This window comes from Sciurus carolinensis, chromosome 11 (genome assembly GCF_902686445.1).
Source record: "Sciurus carolinensis chromosome 11, mSciCar1.2, whole genome shotgun sequence".
Taxonomy (NCBI): Eukaryota; Metazoa; Chordata; class Mammalia; order Rodentia; family Sciuridae; genus Sciurus; species Sciurus carolinensis.
In genome coordinates this window covers 107919597-107940950 of record NC_062223.1, presented here as the reverse complement: position 1 = coordinate 107940950, position 21354 = coordinate 107919597, and the positions used below count along the sequence as shown (strand labels likewise).

Here is a 21354-nt window from a genome sequence, read left to right as displayed (position 1 = left end):
TACATGTACATAGGGTAATACTGTCTGTCTCAGTCTACTATCTTTCGTTCCCCCACCCCTTCCCACCCCATTTTCCTCTACACCATCCAAAGTTCCTCCATTCTTTTCTCCTCTCCCTGCCACACCCCCTCGTTATGTATCATCATCCACTTATCAGAGAAAACATTTGGCCTTTGGTTTTTTGGGCTTGGCCTATTTCACTTAGCATGATATTTTCCAACTTCATCCCTTCACCAGCAAATGCCATAATTTTATTCTTCTTTATGGCTAAGTAATATTCCATTGCGTATATATATACCACCATTTCTTTATCCATTCATCCATTGATGGGTATCTAGGTTGGTTCCACAATCTAGCTATTGTGCTGCTATGAACATTGATGTGGTTGCATCACTGCAGAATGCTGATTTTAAGTCCTTTGGATATAAACTGAGGAGTGGGATAGCTGGGTCAAATGGTGGGTCCATTCTAAGTAAAAAATAGAAACGATTTTAAAAGCAAAAAAAAAATTCATAAAAGTAGGATATGTTGGGCTGGGGATATAGCTCAGTTGGTAGAGTGCTTGCCTCACAAGCACAAGACTCTGGGTTCAATCCGCAGCACCACCAAAAAAAAAAAAAAAAAAAAAAAAAAAAAAAGTAGCATATGCATATGCCCAGGGATGCTGGTGAGCTGAGGCAAGAGGATTGCAAGTTCAAGGCCAGCCTCAGCAATTTAGTGAAACCAGGTCTCAAATTGAAAAAAAAAAAAAAGGAAAGAAAGAAAAAGCGGCTGCTGGGAATATAATTCAGTGGTAAAGCACCCCCGAACTCAATTTCCAGTATGGGGGGGTGGGGAGAAAAAAAAATATGAGATCATCTGTTACCAAAAGCTCTGCCCTTTTCCCTTATATCAATCCAATAGCAAGAACATGGTTTTGAGAAAAAGGAAAAAGACATTTTATTGCTTTGCTTACAAAGGAGAAACAGGGGACTCCTGTCCCATTAGGCTGTGATTCTGCCCATCAAGGAGAGTAGGGGGCTTTTAAGGAGGTGATTCAAAGGCTATGTTCCACATGTTGTCTGTCTAGAGTTGTAATTCACTTGTTAATTTGGGAGACAGTCATTTCTGAGGTCTTCTGGTGCCATCACCAAAGTCTGAATTACTTTGTTCCTATAGTAGGACAGATAAATCTGCCTAGGATGGGGAAGAAAGATAATCCTATTTCCCCTGAGATTAGGGAGGGGGAGAGATTGGGGGGGAGCAGGGAGAAAGGAAGAGAAAGAAATTTTCCTTTTTAAAAGCATTTTTTTTTTTTAAAGCACAGGAGCCTCCTATCCCAGATGCTGTGATTCTGCTCATCATGGAGAACACAGGATTTTTTTTTTTTTTAAATCTTTTTAGTTGTTGATGGAATTTTATTTTTATTTATTTATTTATATGTGGTTCTGGGAATTGAACCAAGGTCTCACACAGGCTAGGCAAGTGCTCTGCCACTGGGCCACAACCCCAGCTCTTAAAATCATTTAAAAAAAAATAATTTGCAGTGGCAGAACAGCAAGGGCTATATTCAAAGCATAAAGTAGACCACTATCACATCTCCTTTATCCAACTTCAATTATGATCAGTCCCATGATTTAACCCTTATCAGTTGCTTAATATGTATTCTTCCACACCCTACTTTTCTTGTTCATGTAAGCACAAGTGCATATAAATATATTTATATAGATGTGTAGGTATGTACATAGATAGTTATTTAATTGGTGGCTTTTTAAAAGACAGAAACACATTACACTGATACTCTGCAACTTTTTTTTTTTTTTTTTACTTGATAATATATTTACCACCTTCATAAATTAGTGTATATGTATTTGTGTTTGTTTCCTATGGCTACTGTAACAAATTACCATGAATTTTTTGTTTTTGTATTTTGGTACTGGGGTTCAAACCCAGGGGGCGTTGTGCCACTGAGCTACAAACCAGACCTTTTTATTTTTTATCTTGAGGCAGGTTCTTGCTAAGTTGTTGAGGCTTTCATTAAGTTGCTGAGACTAGCCTTAAATTTGCAAATCTTCCATCTCCTGAGTTCCTTAGATTACAGAGATTCTCTCCTTTCTCTGTCATTGTTGTGGGTTGTTTCCTCCTCTTCCTCCTCCTCCTCCTCCTCCTTCTCCACTGGGGATTGAAGACAGTGGTATTCTATCATTGAGCTACATCCACAAGCCTTTTAAATTCTATTTTGAGACAGGGTGTTGTTAAATTGCTCAGGCTGGCCTTGAACTTGAGATTCTCCTACCTCAGCCTCCTGAGTATCTGGGATTATAGTTATGTGCTAACATATACAACAGGTTTACTTTTTTTCATCTCCACTTATCTTTTCTCTCTCTTTTTTTTCCCTCTTAAAGTTTTTCTTTTTAAAAATTTCTCTCTCTCTCTCTCTCTCTCTCTCTCTCTCTCTCTCTCTCTCCCTCTTTCTTTGGAGTACTGGGGATTGAACCTGTTACTCCTGAACTGTACCCTCATGTTTTCCCACACCTTCTCTTAAGGTTACTTGGTTGTTTACTTTCACACGTCCTATATTTTTCTCTTTGCTCAATAACCATATAAATATATAGTCAAATAAAAAAGATGACTTAATAAAGAAAGACTTTACTTGAAAGAATTATTGCCCGGGGAGGGGTGGAGTTTATTGCAGTAGAAAGAGGGGGGCTATTCCCTGACTGGGGGGAAGTAAAATGAAAGGGTGGCTTGATTGATAGTAGGTGACAGAATGTTTTACCCTGAGACCAGCTTATTCTTAGGAGGGGCCCTAAGGAGAGTTTACATGTTTGCTCAGCCTTAGGGTAGGTACAGAGGTTAGGTACAGAGGTACAGAGGGTAGGTGAAAGTACAGAGGCCAGGAAAGGAGAAAAACCTTACCAAGAATTTTGTTTTGGTTGGTCAGTGGGGACAAGCAGTTCAGCCAATCATTTGTGAGATAAAAAATAGTAGAGGAAAGGGAACAGAGGGAGGGAAGAGGTGAGGGAAAGGGAAGGACGGGGTCTGAACTGGAGTAAATTATATTCCATGCTTGTATAATTATGTCAAAGGAACCCCAATATTATGTATATCTCTTTTTTAAAAAAAAGAAATTTGGAAGATCTGTGTATCACCTTGTTCCTAGGGAACATTTGTGGGTCTTATCAAAATTACATGGAGGACAGGGCTGGGGTTGTAGCTCAGTGGTAGAGCACTTGCCTAGCATGTGTGAGGCACTGGGTTTGATCCATAGTACCACATTAAAAAAATAAATAAAAGCATTTTTAAAAACTCTCTTCATTTAAAAAAAATCATATGGAGGTGTTTCTTTGTACTGTGTTGTTTACGGGAACACAAAAGTGTGGGAGATTTTTAAATCATAACTATTTTCCAGGAGCGCAGGGCTTGAGTAAAATTCAACATTGTCAGTATGCAGGGTTTAAGGCGCTGGACCCTTTGAAAAATGAGATCCTATTAAATATAGTTCTAATGCCCTCCTAATGCTTCATGATGTGGTTGCTTGATACTATTCAGCCAGTCCTTTATGGATGACTTAATTTTCAAGGCTTTTCCCTCCATTTCACTTCAGCAATTTTTACACACACAGACACACACACACAGGAGGAAATCCAGGGGCCTGGAACATGTACAAGTGCCCTATCAATTAACTACATCTTCAGCTCTTTCTATTTTTTTTTTTTAGACAGGGCCTCACTAAGGTGCCCAGGCCGGCTTCCAACTTGTCATCCTCTTGCTTCAAGCTCCTGAGTTGCTGGGATTACAGGAGTGCTCCACTATACCAGGTTCACTTCAACAGTTTTTCAAATAAATCATTTCATTTAAACTTTGGGATTTTCAGCTGGGCTCGGTAATCCCTGCGCATCCGGCGGCTGAGGTAGGAGGATCAAAAGTTCAAGACCCACCTCAGCAAGCGGGACCCTCAACAACTTAGTGAAAGCCTCTCAATATTAAGCATAAAAGGACTGGGGATGTGCTCAGTGGTAAATCTCCTCTGGGTTCAATCCCCAGTTCTTTATTTTTTCAAATCAAGTAAACAAACCAAAAATCAAACAAAAAATGAACTTCAGGGTTCCTGTAGTTGATAAACTTGGAATTCCTGAAAAATCTATTCTTTTCATCTTTCAAAATCTATTTATTTTTCTTAGAATCTCTTTACAGAAAACTGCCCACTCATTTGCACTTCTTAACTGTGCAGTTTTTTCTTGTCCTCCACCTCCCCCAAGGAAGGAGGTGGTGGGGTGGGTGTGGGGAGTGGGAAACGGTACCAACACCTTTTCTTTTGTCTTCTCCTTCCCGGAAGCAAGGACTCAAGCAGACCCACTGACTTCCTTCTGTCTGCGAGAGTCGGGAACTTTCCCACCTCAGTCCTTAGTCCCTCTTAGTCCCTCTGGGTCCGCGGAAGCATCGGAAGGTGTGGCCCAAGACGCTGCATCCTGGCTGAGCGCCAGGGCCGGGCCGCGTTTCCCTCCCCGGCACCCCAAGACAGCTCTGAATGTTGTACAGAAAACCCAGCATACCCGGAAGGAGAGAGTCGTGCCGAGCTCCACGCCACAGAGGCACGTTTCCAGGTTCTTTTAAGGCTCTTACCCTTGCTTTGCAAGGAAACACAAACACACGCCCCTAGAAGGTCTCTTTAGTTCTTTCACAGGGGTCTATCTTCGATAAGTCAGAGGGAGGCAGCCCCGCAGTTAAAGGAAGAGGTCAGTGGGTCCCGCCAGTTAGCAAAGTTCAGGTAGTTGCTACCTCTCTTTTTCAGTTAGGACACCGTGAAACCAGTCACAATAACCTCGGATCACCCCGTTTGCTAATTTTAAACAAGGAACCATAAAAACCTGAAATGCACATTAGGTGTCACAAAACACTGAGGTTCGACTGCCAAGGTGAAAAAAAAGATTGCCCTTTCTCCTCCTCCTACCCTTGTGGTGCCAGGTTGCAATCTGCAAATGTATTGTCTGGCCCTTGGGGCTTGACAGTTAATGATTTGTCGCAGAAGGAGCCCGACTGAGGAGCGAGAGGGAAGCGAGCAAGCGAGCAAGCGAGCTAAGGAGGGAGAGCAAGCGCAGGGCCCGAGCCGAGTCCCCGCCGGCTGCACAGGCGCCGCCTCCTGTCTTCCAGGCCCGGGCACTTCGTGGGGTTCCGGGCGCAGGGCGCGCTCAGGGGTCCCCATGGAGGCAGACTCGCCGGCGAGTCCCGGCACCCCGCTGCCCAGCGTGCTAGAAGAGGCGGGCACGTTCGGCAGCCTGCTACGCAGGATAAAAGGCAAACTCTTCACCTGGTGAGTGGAAGAAGCGCGCGGCGGCCGGTCCCGGCGGCGGGAGCCGGAGGGGAGCGCGGGCCAGACCGGCTGGCGACCGGCTCGCACGTGTCTGCGGAGCTAGGAGGCAAAGGTGGCGGCGGCATGGACTTTGGTTCTGGGCGCTCAGCACGAGCACCAAGGATGTTGCGCTTTCACCTGGCTTCATTAGTTGCTTCTTACCCCTCCCTTGGCCCTCCCTTAGGTTGTGGCACTGTATTTCAGAAGATCTGGGGGACATTCACCCTATTGGCATTGTTAGGTCGGGTCCCCGGTGGCCTTCCGGCGGATGCTGTAAAGAAGGGGTACCCATCCTCGGGCTTGGCAGGTGGATGAGTTCCACTTCCTGGCACAGCGCCCGCATTCCTTCTGCCTCCGATCCTGTCAGACCGGGCCGGGTGATCTCCACTGAGTTCACCCAAGTAAGAAATCCAGGTTAGGTTTAGTACAGCTGCCGGGTGGGAGAGCAGAACCTGCCTCCTTGGGCCTGGGCCTGGTGACATGGCCACCTCCGGGGCTGGAGTCCAGGGAAGCCTGTTTCTGGTGTCACTCCCGCTCTGTGGGAAGTAGGGAGAAATGTTCTTAAGGAGTTGGCAGCGATTCTGGGGAAAGCATTTCTGTGGTTACTGGAGGACTTGCATTCTGGATATACAGATAACCCGGGACCTAAATTATGAAAGCCATTTATTGAGTATTCATTCTGTGCCAGGTATTGTGCATAGCAATTTTTATAGATTAGTATCATCTAATCCTCCCCACCAGGAGATGGTACTATTGTTATACCCACTTTGCAGATGGAGAAACAAAGAAAACTAAACAATTTGGCCAGAGCCATTAGATGACCTGTAAGGGGTGATGCCGGTAAGTTCTGGTCCAAACCGCACCTTAACCTCTCCTGGCCAGGCACCTCCTAAAATGGACATTTGATTTTTTCTTTTCCCTTTAGAGATCCTGAAAGCTTTATTCTGAAAAGCCATATTATTTTCAAAACTAGATCAATAGAGGTGCATGCATTTTTGTCATATAAATAAGTATAGTTTCAAATAGATGCACATGTTTAAAGGGGAAATTTGGTCAAAAAATCACCTTGTCTCCTAAAGATTGTGTATATCCTGGTAATGTAGCTTAAGGTGTTCAGCTTTGAAGTAACGTAATGGTATGACCAAGGGCACAGATTCTGTATTCAAATCCTGACTGGGTAGACTTGGGCAAGTCTTAACTTCTCTGTGCTCCAGGTTTTTTTTTTTTTTTTTTTTTTTTGTATTTACTATAATCATAGTAACTACAGAGGCTGGGAGTGTAGCTGGGAGTAGTAAAGTGAATGCTTAGCATGTATAAGTCCTTGGATTCAATTCCTAACACCAAAAATAAAAAGAAGTAAAAAACCAAACAAAAACAAACAAACAAAAAACACCAAACCAAACCAAAACAAAACCCAAAACTAAAACCAAACAAAAACAACAACAAAAAAATCAAACCCCAAAACCAAACAAACCAAAAAACTAAGACCACCCCTCCCCCCAAAAAAATACCTCAGGACAGTACTTACCTTGTAGGACTGTGTGAAGATTAATTGGGTTGACTACACGTGGCTACACAGGAGTGGACACACAGAGTCTGGTCATTTCAGTGCCTGCATGGGTTGCTGTCACCATTAGTTCTCTGCATTCCTGGGTTATGGGAACATAGAGGTGATTGCTCCAGGAGATGCCTGTGGCCCTGAGACTGGGGCAAATGATATAGCAGATTTCAGTTTAGCAAGATATGATAAGTAGCAATGATTACATTAGCAATTCTCCTAATATTCTCATATTTTCAGAGTTCTGGTGTGTTTTACGCTTAGGAAACTCTGGTAGCCTATTTATATATTTATTTATTGTGGTCCTGGGGATTGAATCCGGGGCTTTGCACATGCTAGGCCAGTGTTTTACCACTGAAATACACTTACAGCCCTTTTAATTTTATTTTGAGGCAGGCCTTGCTAATTTGCCCAAACCAACCTCAAACTGATGATCCTCCTGTCTTAGCTTCCTGAATAGCTGGGATTACAGGCATGTACCTCTGCACCCATCTAGTTGCTTTCTTAAATCTGAGATTTCTTATCTCCAAATGTACTTCTTTCTTTTCTTTTATTTCTTTCTTTCTTTCTTTCTTTTTTTTTTTTTTTTACTTTTTACTTTCTTTTCTCTGGAGGCTTTTTACACTTCCAGTGGATAGAGTTCTTTAACAGCAGGAATCATGTTGTTTTCATTTTTATATCTCTTACAATCCTTAGCACACAAATGAATGAAAGAATAAATGAAAGAGTGAGTGGCTGAGGGCTGACAAAGGTTCTTGAGGCTTCTTTTTCATTTAGTCACTTTCCCCAAATTCTTCCCTTTATTGATCTTTATTTTGAGAGTCATGGCCTGGAGCTTCTTTTTTGGTCGGCTGGGATCTTTGTTCATTGAGGTTTTTAGTCCTACCTATGCCAAGCATCTAGGCACTTGAATTCTAGATGGCGATTTCTCCTTGTCCAATCTAGCAACAACAACGACAAAGTGCAGGTCGCCAAATATCCAGTACTCTATTCTCAAGTGTTAAACTCTATTACTAAATTTCCCCCCAGGTTTTAGTTTAGTTTAGTGAATACCCATCTGTGGTGAGGGAACTGTGGGGGATGGAGAGCGGTTGGGGGATGGAGATGATGTGTTATCGTTATGTGGACAGGATGCAGAGGGATTAGTTTGTAATTGCACAACCCTTTTCTGCTCCTTTTACCAAAAAGAGGTAAGAATAGTCCTTTTGGCAACGAGGCACTAAATACATGCCAAAGTTGGGGGCCTAAAACTCATTCATTATGAGAAGCATATATTCTAGGTAAATCCAACTCTTAACTATCTGCCTCCCAGAGACAACTTTTCTCTATGATTAAGAATTTCAGATTACTCATTCAGTAAGTTTATTGAGCACTTACTATTGTGCTGGGCATTCGTGATAATGAGTACCAATAGTCCCGAAAAGACTCTGCTCTTAATTTTTACTTTCATCATTCATCACTATCAACTCAAATGACCAATGCTGTAACAAAAGTCTGTGGGTGCCTAGAAGTACCGGAAGATGCTTATTATTTAATTGTATACCATCAGACAGTTTATATTCTGTCCTGTAAATCGATCTTTTTTCTTTTCTTTCTTTCATTCTTTCTTTCCTTTTCTTTCCCTTCCTTCCTTCCTTCCTCCTTCCTTCCTCCCTCCCTCCCTCCCTCCCTTCCTTCCTTCCTTCCTTCCTTCCTTCCTTCCTTCCAAAAAGGGGGAAAGAATGTTTATTGGTCAGGTGTGGTGGTACATGCCTATAATCACAGCAATAGGATGCAGGAGAATTGCAAGTTCAAGGCCAGCCTCAGCATCCTAGCAAGACCATGTCTTAGAAAAGGGCTGTGGATGTAGTTTAGTGGTAGAGTGTTCCTGGGTTCAACATTCGACTCCCAGTACACACACACACACACACACACACACACACACACACATGCATGTATATATTTTTGGGGTGACTGTCCTGTACATTGTAGGACATCGCAGCATCCTTGCCTCTACCCAATTGATGCCAATATAGCACTCACTCCTCTCCTTACTCTTACCTTACTTATGACAACCAAAAATGTCTCTGGATATTGCCAAATGTCTCCTGGCGGACAAAATCACCCTGTTTGAGAACCACCTTTCTATGTTATTTTCCATATGTGTCACCAATGTTGCTGAAGGAGAGCTAATTTTGCTAGGCCTGGGTGAGTTCCTACAGGTAATTTTAGGTAGAGGGGAAGGAATATACCCCTTGATGGAGAAATCTTGGATAACAGAACCACTGTTGATTGCTATTGTTCAGTACGCTTCCATTAGACTGTTTTATCATCTGCTTGGAATAAGGAGGCAGCTTCTCTTGGTGGTAGCCCATTAACCCAAGGATCTTGGAGCAGGTGGGTGGAGGAATGATTGCTGCCTGGACAGCCTGACCTGTTCTGTTAATTTCTCAACGCTGCAGGGAGATGTGAAAGGAGCAGGCAGTGTCTCTCCCCACGCAATGTAAGAGTGGATTTTAAAAGTGTTCCTCTAGCAGGCCCTCCACTAGGCCTCTGGTCACTCTGCCTTAGGCGATAAGTCCTCTTCCTCCTCCAGACCAGTTCTGCACAACCTCTGAATTCTTCCTGTTTTTCTTCACTCCTTTTTTTTCACATTGAGGTGAAGGAAGAAGAGATGGCTGCTAGTACCTATTCCCCATTTTGATAACACTTCCAGAATATTCCTGGATTCCTTCTCCTGTTTCAATTATTACCTTCACAACTTCAATATAAGCCTTTATCTTTTTCTTTCCCCCCCTGGCTACAAGTTTATTCAAAACAAAATAATGCCCTCCCACTTCACTGAGGAGGCTGGCCGTGTCCTCAACCAAATCTGCCTCTAAACTGGAATTTGGTTGCTGACCCAGCCCCAGCTCCAGCACCAGGGGGCACAGCACTCTGTCTGTAGGTATCTCTGTCAGCTTCCCCTCTTGTGAGTCTTGCAGGTTGCTTGCCCTCCAGACATTTGGGCCAAGGCCTGCCAGTTTCTGGTCCGCTATGGTGTAGGTGGCAGGCACAGCCTCAGTGGAGATAATCGTGGAGATACCGGATGCCCTCGTTGGTAAGGTACCAGTAGAAATGTCTCCAGGCAAACCGTTCCTTCACATAGCCTGGAGACTTGAGAGACTGCATGGACTTCATGATGTTTAGGTTGGGCATATTCTAACCTTCTAGCACTGGGTGCTTGGACATGTGGACATCCTTCTTGGCTACCATTGTTCCCTCTTTAAAAAGGAGTTCATAAATGGTAATCCGATTCTTCTTGGGCATCAACCCCGAGGAGGTTTCAGGGTCTGAGGCTGAGGCTGAGGCTGGAAAAGCTGGCAAGCCTTTATCTTAATCTCTCACTTGGACTCTTGTAGCAGCTTCCATTCACATGACCTGCCTTCCTCCTCAATCACCTCACTACCCAGGAACCAGAGTGATACCAACTAAGAAGAAAGGGCACCAACAGCTGTCAGTACATGAGAATTCACCAGGTATCAGCTATCCTACTTACATTTCATCAGTCCCATGACACTCCTATAGAATAGGTTTTTAGTTCCACCTGACAGAATCCGTAAGTAATTTGCCTAGGACAAATGGCTGCTGAGAGGCAGAGCTGAGGGAATTTCATTTGAATCTAAACACAGACTGGTTTTACTGTTTCTAGCATTTCACTGTGTCATATTCAAGCTGAAACTTTTTGAGATTCCTCATATCACCTACACCAGTGGTTTGCAAACTGATTGTGGTGGAGTTCTTGAGGTTCGTTAGGGTTCACCATGGGGGACAAATGGAAAATTAGGAGTTTGTGAGCTTCTGGGAGGGCCTCTGGAGCTTCCACCAGATCTGTTGCTATTGCTGGTTTTATAGTTAGGCTTTTGTGCTGTCCATTTGGCCTGTAGCAAGACTACAGACTGGGTAGCTTTTAAACAACAGAAGTTTATTTTTCTTAGTTCTGATCTTGGGGTGTCCAAGATCAAGGCTCTGGCAGATGTGGTGTCTGGTGGAGGCCCACTTCCTGCTTCATAGAGGGCTATTTTCTTGCTGTGTCCTCACAGCCCAAGGGGTCAGAGAGCCAGTCTGGTTTCTCTTTTATGAGAGCACTAATCTTAATCATAAAGACTCCACCCTCATTACCTAATCACCTCCCTGACCCTCACCTGCACCTACCATTACACTGGGGATTAGGTTTCAACATGGATTCTGGGGAGACACAAATATTCAGTCCACAGCTGTGTTGTCTGAAGAAAGATTTCTGCAGCTAAAATGAGTCTGAAAGCCACTGGTTACTAGATAGAGTTCAAGTGTCTACTGCAGCTGCAACTGCTGGCCTCTCTCCTCCTCTTCCCTCTTTCTCCTTTACCTATTATTATTATTATTATTATTTTTTGTCTTGGGAATTGAACCCAGAGGTGCTTTATCATCGAGTTACATCCCCAACCTTTTATCCTTTTTTATTTTAAGACATGGTCTCACTGAGCTGCTTAGGATCTTGCTAAGTTGCTGCAGCTGACTGGCCTTGAACTTGTGATTCACCTATCTCAGCTTCCTGAGTTGCTGGGATTACAGGTGTGCAGCTCCAAGTCCGTTCACAGTTTTTTTTTTTTAATTGTGATAAAATGAATGTAACATAAAATTTACCATTGTAACTGCATTTATGTGTATAATTCAGGAGTATAAGTACTTTCACAGTGTTGTGCAACCATCACCAATGTGTATTTCCAGAATTTGGTCATCCTTCCAAACATAAACTCCGTAGCGGTCAAACAACTCTGTGTCCCCTCCCAGCTCAGCCCCTGGCAACCCCTGTTCTACTTTCTATCTCTGTGATTCTGACTTCTCTAGAAGCCTCACGTCAGTGGAGTCTCACCGTATTCGTCCTTTTGTGAGAGCTTCAGCTTCTCGGTATGAACTACAAGGGCCCCACCACCAGCCCATTGCCCCCACAGGCTCATGTCCCAGAGTGTGCGACTCACTTGATGGTTGCAGCTGTGATTCCTGCGTGCATGCCATGGCTGTGCCTTTGCCCCTGTGGTTCCCTCCTGGGCTGCTTTTGCTGTTTGACCTCTTCTCATGGCTGCTTAAAGTCTGTAGACAGCACCAAGGTGGGGAGTTGTCTTTGCTGACTCCTTTCAATTTCTCCTCACAAACCTCTTGTTCGGGTGCCCCTCTTCTCCCCGTCGGGTCCTGTTCTTAACTCATCATTGCACTTACCATGTGGCAGGGTGAAATGTAATTCTCACCAACCCGAGAGTGTACCTTAAGTTAGAGGCTGCGGTTCGTCTTGGAAGTTCCTGCAATATTTTGTTTTTGGCACAGAACTGAAATGGTAGCAATTCTTTCCATTTTGGAGGTAGAATTGATTTCTAGGAACGTAAAAATCTATTTTCAGCTAGATTTGGTAAGTAAGATGTAAAAGTTAGAACTGAAGTAAAATTAGGCTATTTCTGGGGAGGAAATTTCAGAGATGTTTCCAAGGTAACCACATATGTGGAAGATGTGAACTGCCCTACAGGAAACTCCTTTTGTATTTAGTTTGGGTAAGTTTATCAAAAGACTATAAAAATATTCTTATGTTATTATTTACTAAGGATCATCAGGAAGAAATTATCATTTCACACAGGCTTATTTCCCAAATAACTTCAAACTTACTCTTCTGAGATTATTTTTTAATCCTGTTGAACGGCACCATTTATGTAATGGTTTTCTCACTTCTGCTAAATCATTTCTTCTTACTTTTTTTTGGCAGCCATTCTCCAACCCTTAATTGGTCTGTACTGAACAACTCTCTGGGGTAGGCCAACCCATTTAATTAGTGGGTCCATTTGCAATGAATCCTAGAGATTTTGCCAAGAAAAGAATAAAACATAATTTAAAATTCTTCATGGCATGTTTAAAAGATATGAGAATACTCTTTTTCTTAAAAAATGCACATTGAACATGATGCCACCTTTTCTTCTTGATTCAGGATCATCATGAACTTGATTCTTTTGAATGACAATAATATGCTCAGAGGCATTTAAGTGAATTACTTATCTTATTTTTTCCAACTTTTTCTCCCAGTTTGTCAACATATGATGTGTGTGTGCTACCAAGCATATCTGTGGAAGCCTGTGTTCTTTCTAACTTATGATTTCTAACCCATTAACACTATAGGAACCAGATAACTCAGTTCCTTAGAACTACTTGCTGTGAAAGTGTGAATAGGCTCTGAATAAAGACTTGCGTGGTTTTCATGTTAATAAATTATAGATGTTTTTAATCTGCAGATTTGGGGATGTTTATTTTGGATGGTTACAGGAGGAGTCTGTGTTAATTGAAAGTCATCAGGACAAGTGGTATGCCACAAAACCTGTGTTATGTTAATGATACAGAGACAGATTCTATGGAAAAAGTACATGAAAAATCCATTCCAAAACTTCCTAAAAGACCAGAGTATGAAGAAACAAATTGATTCAGTTTCCTCAGTCCAAGTCCATCCTGAGAATTTGAGACTATCTTCATGCTGGGTGTAGCACATCTTCCCAGAGAATTATTAAAACATTTCTGCTCTAGAAGAGCTTAGGATATACTTAGAACAGCATTTTTGAAACTTTTCGCAGTGGTATCAAGTAAGAGATAAAAATAATAATAAATAGCAAACTTTATTAAGTTGTATTTTGTGCACTTAGAGCACTATTCAGGACTTTGAGGATGGGAGAATTAACTCGTGTAATCCTTCCACTAGCTTTCTGCAGTCAGCATTTTAATACTATAATTGCCAGCCCTATATGACACATGTGGAAGCTGAGGCACAGAGAGGTTAGGTAATTTTCCCTAACAGGATCGGTTTCACAGTAGTGAGGAAGGCAATCTGGTTTCCCATCACGCAGTCTGGTTCCAGATTCTGTATTCAACACTGTGCTACATGTTTCTTGAGAGATGGACAGCAACCAAAAAAAACAAAAAACAAAACACGTCTTAGGCAATCTTCTCCTGGGCTTGCTCTGGATTATTTGTATCTCCACTGGTGCCAGGGAGTAAGTACATCACAGTATAAATAAAAAAAAAGTATCTTCCTGGAGCATAATTTGACTAATTTTTTTAGACTCCAGTTACATGGAAGTGGATTAATCACAATTCCTGGCTCATGACACACTCCCATTGTTGACCCATGAGTGACTCAACTGATATTTTTAATGGAAGAAGTTTCCATATATCTACAACAAGGATTTTCAGTTTTGGAAAACTAAATTCATATGCACCTAGTGGTAATCTCTCTTTCATCCCTTTACTCTTCAACCATGGATGAGCATCATCTGGAATCTTCTTTAGCTCTTATTTTCATATAATTGTGTATGTCTATGTATTTCTACAAGGTATGTTTCAGTCACAACTTTTAACTTCATAAAAAGGATTCTAGCTGTATAAAATCTTGAGATCTCTCTTCTAAGTCAATTGCTGAGATTAATCCGTCTTGTTGCATGGTGCTGCAGAACACTTGCTTTTTCTCTAAACAGTATTCTTTCCTGTGAGCACATCATTTTCAACCATTCTGTTTCTAGGCATTTAGGAGTTCCCAGGTTTTTTGCTCTTGCAAACAGGACATGCCTTTGGCACATTTTATTTATATTAAACAGATTCCTCTTTGCACTTTGCATTTATGTGAGTCTTAAAGACACCTCCTGAGGGCTTGCAGTAGGTTTCTCACCTGGGCTCTTTTGCTTCTTTTGGAGAGTGGAAGTTCACTGGGAAGTTTGAGAGTAGTGAGCATTGACTGGATGAAACCAGCAGCAGTGGAGGCTGAAGAGGGGGAGGAGTGCGACAGAGCTTCTGGTCTGAGGCCTGTGGGGCCTTGAAAGGCTGGGTCAGATGGGATGACTCACAGGAAATCTCCCCTCCGCCTCCGTTCCTCTCACTGGGCCGGGTCCCCAGGAGCTTGTAGCTCAGGTTTAGACTCCTGTTTTCTTCAGGTGCCTGGTTGGTGTTTGATGAATGGATTAGGTCAGTTCTTAGAGAAATCCAGCTCATCACTGGCCTAGGAAAAAACAGGATTTATCACTTTACAGAATCAGGAAGAGCCACACTGCCAAACCACAGGGAGGCCAGGGAAGCAGCTGGAGCCAGGAGCCCAAACCACACCAGAGTTCTGTGTCTGTCTCTATTTGTTCTTCACGTTCACAGTTGCCTTCATTCTCCCAGGGGCAGGCCAGTTGTTTTGTCTTTATTCCAAGATTACATTTTGTAGTTTAAGTCACACTAAACAAAAAAAATCAATGGAAAAGTCGAGTTTTGAAAACCATGTTTGGTTGGATAATCCCTGAGGAAGTAAGTTTAGATGTTATAACAGTCAAACAGTCCTTCAAAACTTCTTATTCGGCCTCAGTGGACAGGCAGTATTAAGAATTTTATGGGATGTGGCTTCTTGGCTGCCGTTGAGAGCAGGGTTAATCTGTTTTCAGTTCTTGTGCCAGATTGGGGTGGGTAGGGGGAGAGAGCGGGGTGTGTCTGTCCCACGGACATAAACTCTCGTAATCCAGACTTGAAACAGCAGTGCATTTATGACTCAGTACCAATCCCACGCTTCCTAATCCTGCCCTCCCCGATCCCTGCACCCACCTTTCCAGCCCCTGCTGGAGCTCCTGTGTGTCCAGCTGGGTGCTTCTCTTGGAATTTACACAGAGGAGTCTGGGGAGAGGGAAAATTCTGGAAGCAGAGGCAAAATCCTCCACACTCTGCCCATAGCACAGGGCTCCCCGCACTAGTTACCCCATCCCCAAATCAGACTCAAGTTAGTCTGACATGTACCCAAAAAGAATAGGTGATTTGAAAATGTGTTTCACACGTTCTTATTCAGCCAATCAAAAATAGAAGGGGGAAAAAGACTATCATAAATAGATTTTACACCTTCTTCCCTTCATTAATTTTGCAGTACTGAGGATTGACCCCAGGGTTGCTGTACCACTGAGTTACATCCTTAGCCCTTTTTATTTTTTATTTTGAGACAGGGTCTTGTAAATTGCTGAGGCTGACCTCAAATTTGTGATCCTCCTGCCTCAGCCTCCTGAATTGCTGGGATTATAGGGGTGCGCCACCTGCCCAGCCTTCTCTCTTATTTTTATCAGAACACCCATTATAAAAATAACTGTAGAACGCATCATCAAATGGGTTGTACTAATCAATGCCCATTGTTAGGGTGGATAGTTTATATCAATTGATCTCCCTATGTAGTATGATAATCCTCAATATTATATATTTTATTATTATTATTATAAGAGAGGCAGTGTGTGGACTAGGAAAAATATAGACTTAGTAATTCTCTGACCTTGGTCAAGTTACTCCTTTGAACAGCCAAACCTCACTTTCTCAACAGTGTAACTGTTCTAATCATCTGTATCTCATAAGAGTGTTTGTGAGTTTCTTTTTCTTTTGATACTTGGAATTGAAGACAGGGATATTCTACCACTGAGCCACATTCCCCAGAACTTTTTATTTATTTATTTTTAATGAGACAGTGTCTCCCTAAACTCAGAGGCTCACCTTGAATTTGTGATCCTCCTGCCTCAGTCTCTTCATCTGGGATTACATGCATGCATTACCATGCCAGGTGAGTTTTTGTGAGTAAGCACTTAGTATGATACCCAGCACATAATTGATTTTATCAAGTTACCTAAGTTTTGTTGGAATAAGAAGAAAGATTTTTTGAATCCCTAATGGATGCAAGTAGTGTTCTTGCAATATAGCAGTGGTTATGAGCTCTAAAGTCACACTTGGGTTATTTTCCAAATTTTATTGTTTGCCTGTTGTGCGATATTGGGTAAGTTGTTTAACATCTCTGTGTCTTGACTTCTTTATCTATAGATAGCATCAATAATAGTACCTACATCATAGGATTGTTGGTTTAAATGCATTAGGACTGTGGAATTGTTAGCATAGTGCTTGGCATATGGTGGCATATAGTGCACAATGATTATGAAGTGATTATTATTATTATCACTATCATCGTCCTATTCTTACTAGATATTATGTGTGGCTACATGTATATTTGGAGAAGGGGTCAAAAATATCCCTGACACAGTTTCTTCATTTATTATCTAGTAAAGCAAATGCAATATGTAAAACTTCATAGGCAGTTGTAGAAAATGGGAAAAAAGGGTTATAACCAAAATGCCATAAAAATTTAGAGGTCATCATCCTGGTGCTGTGCACTTCATTGTCTTTGTTTTCAGTTATTCATTTTCTTAGCATGGCAGAATGGAAAGAACACAGGCTGGAGACTCATATTTAGATTTGAACCCGATGTTGTTATTTATTTGCCATATGAACTTGGTTAAGAAACTTGAACTTTGGCAAAGCACTACCTACTTTACAGTGCTGTGTGAAAACTCAGTAAGTTCAGATGTGTAAGAGGACAGCACAGTGACTGGCATTTCCCCCTCTTCCTGTACAGGAGATGGGAGAGCTTTAACAGGTTTCCCCTGTTCTTGACTATCTAAGAGTTATGCAGGCCATACTGTATATGAAGGAATCACTGTATTTATACTTTTATTTTTGTTGGTCTGCATCAAAGTAGTTTGGTAGTTTCTGACTTGATGGTATGGTTTTAGTTTCCTTCTGGCAAATGATGAAAACGTTTTAATCCAGGGTGACTCCTGATCAACTTTGCCTGTGGTTATTTAAGGGACTTTTTATTTGATGGGATTATCTTATTAGTGAGGAAATTCATTGAGATGAATGTGACTAGGTCTAACATAATGATTCAAGTACTGTTTTAAAGTATCTCACACATTTTTGACTTAGCCCGCTAGTTTTCTATTGCTTTCATAACAAATGACTACAAATTTATTGACTTAAAATGACACAAATTTCCTGGGGGTGGTGATACGCACCTGTAATCCCAGCTACTCAGGAGGTTGAGGCAGGAGGACCTCAAGTTTGAGGTCAACCTTAGCAACTTCGTGAGACCCTGTCTCAGAATAAAATTAAAAAAGAGGCTGGGGATATGACTCAGTGTTAGACCCTAGGTTCAATCCCTGGCACCACACACACACATCAAAAAGCCCCCATGAATTTATTATTTTATAGTTATATAGGTCAGAAAGCCAATACAGATCTCACTAGGCCAAAATCAAAATGATAGTGGGCTGCATTCTTTTTTAGAGAGACTAGGGGAGAATCAATTAGTTTACATTTTCTAGCTGCTAGATGCTGCCTGCATTCCTTGGCTCATGACCCGTTTAGATCTTTAAAACCAGCATCTCTGTGACCCTCTGACTATAGCTGGAAAAGGTTCTCCCTTATAAGGGTCATGTGGTTAGATTGGCCCTACTTTGGATAATCCAGGATGACCTCCCCATCTTAAGCCTCCTCACCTAATCACATGTGCAAAGGACCCTTTTCCCTCTAAGTTATTCTGTTTATAGATTTGGGGAGAGGACTTGGGTGTTTTTGGAAGGCCAATATTCTCCCTCTAACAGTTAGTGATGAAACTTAAAATGGTTCCAATAAATAAATAGCTTTAAAGTACAAAGAAAGAAGACCACCGGGCTTTGGTAAAAATATAGCAATTCATAAAATGTCAAGGAAACTTTTTTTTTAAACCCTAACCTTTCACACATGCTCAGTGTTTGAAATTGTCAACCAAGAATAATTGCTACTGACTCTGTTCAAGTTGTAGTCAGGTTTGGAAAAGATTAGGTAACTGCTGTTTCCTCTGGATGAGCTGCATCTCCATGTTCCAGTCACTCTAGGGAATGCTGTTCCCACTGCTGGAATGACAGTTCCCATAGCTCTTCTCTTGACCTGAATAACTTGTCTTCCTCTACTCCCTTCTCCTTCATCTTTCTTTTTTTCCTTCTCCTTCTGCTTTTTGTACTGCAGATGAAATCCAGGACCTCACACTTGCTAGGCAAGTGCTCTACCTACCAGCTGCATCTCCATTCCTTTTAAAATATTTTATTTTGGAGATCCAAGATGGCAGACTAGAGGGAAGCTGTGTTCCTTGCTGCTCCATAACTCAGGTTTCGAGCAGAGGATATCTGTTTCTTGGTGAGGCAGTTTTTTGCAGCTTATCGATCCCCTGCAGTTTACCCCATTTGTCTACTGTGATCACCTGTAGTCTGCCAGCATATTGACTACTTTTTGAGTGCAGATTGCTCACCATCTGTCATTTGCCTGCCACTTGCCTGTCCATCGCCTGCCTTTCACCTACCCATCACCCACCACCCAAGGTTCACCTCCCGATCATCTGACAGCAGTCAGCAGACTGACCACAGACCACCAGTGGAGCACCAACTGCCTGCTGTTGCCTGGAAGTTCACCATCACAGTACATGCAGGATTGGTTACACGTGGCTGCTGCCATTTCGAGACAACAGCCAGGACTTGTAGGACCCCTGGCTGGACTGACTGAGCCTCGTGTCCAGGATCCCTCAGCCTGACCAATCACTCCCCGCCTCTGGGACTCTCACATCGAGTGACTCCCTGCCACCAGGATCCCCAGACCAACTGAATGTGCCCTACCACCAGGACCCCCCAGACTGACAGATTGCACCCTGCCTCCAGGATCCCACAACCAGACTGACAACACCCCACCTCCAGGACCACTGCTGGACCCAACCACACCCCACCTCCAGGACCTCCAACTGACCACACCCACACCCTGAGCTGCAGCTCCCCATTTGCCAACACATTTGGAAGCCAGAGCGGCCATCTTGGATAGTCTTGGAAGCTGTATCTCCCATCATTAGGTGGGGCAAATCGCATTCTGATATGCCTGCTGGAGACTGGAAGCTCACTGTCAGGTACCTCTCATACATCAGGCTACTGAAGATTGGGAGGTTTGAATACTATATGACTGTTATAGTGTAGATTTTCTTTTTTCTCCTTATTGAAAAATTTTAAGTTTTTATTTCTTTACTTTCCTTGCTCTCTTTTCCTTTTGTTCACCTGTTCCCTCAGGTCTCTTTCTCCCTTTTCCCATGCTAACAACTAACTTCTTTTGATTTCACTCTGACTCTATGATCTATAACTTCGATATATTCTTTTCTTATCCCATTAACAGCTACATCCTACACCCCTCCGCATCTTCTTCGTCCTCCATTAGAAACTGCAGACCTTATGGTAAATCTATTTGTTGTACTGAAGATAATAATTGAACTCATTCTGTTTATTATGACAATATTGTTAATGTCCTCATAGGGGCTATTTGGTTTTGGGTTGCATACTGTCTGAACTGGGAACTGCTAATCTTGATCTCCCCTTAAGAAAAGATTTTGGACACCTATAGAGTCACTATAAGCCTATGGGGGCGGGGGTGGGAAACTGCAGTACCCCAGATCTGCACTGCTAGAGGGGAAGATACATGAACAACATGAAAAAATAAGGGAAGAAAATGACCCAAACAAATCTAGGTTCTATATTAATAGAATCCAGTGACAATATGATAAAAGAAATGCCAGAAAAGGACTTCAGATTATACATGATTAAAATGATTCATGTAGCAAAGGATGAAATAAGAGAACAAATGCAGGCAATGAATGATCATACCAACAAGCAGTTGAAAGAGCAACTGCAGGAAACAAAAGATCATTTCAACAAAGAGATATTCTCAAACAAACAAACAAACAAAAACAAATGGAAATCCTTGAAATGAAGGAAACAATAAACCAAATAAAAAACTCAATGGAAAGCATCACCACCAGACTTATACCACTTGGAAGACAGAACCTCAGATAATGAAGACAAAATATTTAATCTTGAAAATAAAGTTGCCCAAACAGAGAAGATGGTAAGAAATCATGAACAGAATCTCCAAGAACTATGGGACATCATGAAAAGACCAAATTTAAGAATTACCAGGATTGAGGAAGGCACAGAGATACAAACCAAAGGAATGGACAATCTATTCAATGGAATAATATCAGAAAATTTCCCAAAACTGAAGAATGAAATGGAGAATCAGATACAAGAGGCTTACAGAGCACCAAATGCACAAAATCACAACAGATCCACACCAAGGCACATTATAATGAAAATGCCTAACATACAAAATAAAGACAGGATTTTGAAGGCTGCTAGAGAAAAGCATCAGATTACATATAGGGGGAAACCTATATGGATATCAGCAGATTTCTCAGCCCAGACTCTAAAAGCTAGAAGGACCTGGAACAACATATTTCAAGCTCTGAAAAAACATGGTTGCCAACCAAGAATCCTATACCCAGCAAAACTAACCTTCAGATTTGAAGATGAAATAAAATCCTTCCATGATAAACAAAAGTTAAAAGAATTTACAAATAGAAAGCCTATGCTACAGAATATTCTCAACAAAATATTCCATGAGGAGGAAATGAAAAACAAAAATGTAGGTTAACAAAGGGAAAATCCATTCAAAGGAGAAACCAACTCAAGTTAAAAACCAAAAATAAGCCCAAATGACTGGGAATACAAATCATATCTCAATAATAACCCTGAACGTTAAT

The 21354-nt window shown here is 42.0% G+C and overlaps 1 protein-coding gene and 1 pseudogene across 1 annotated transcript in view; one reads left to right on the top strand and one right to left on the bottom strand.

Annotated features, from left to right (window-relative positions):
- The first annotated feature begins 5001 nt into the window (after positions 1–5001).
- Slc35f2 (solute carrier family 35 member F2) overlaps positions 5002–21354 on the top strand; it is a 55291-nt gene continuing 38938 nt past the window's right edge. The window contains exon 1 of the mRNA XM_047517203.1: positions 5002–5293. Coding sequence (XP_047373159.1) covers positions 5184–5293 — 110 coding nt within the window. The 5' untranslated portion in view covers positions 5002–5183. The remainder of the gene's footprint in view (positions 5294–21354) is intronic.
- Positions 9708–10178, bottom strand: LOC124958773 (40S ribosomal protein S10-like; annotated as a pseudogene).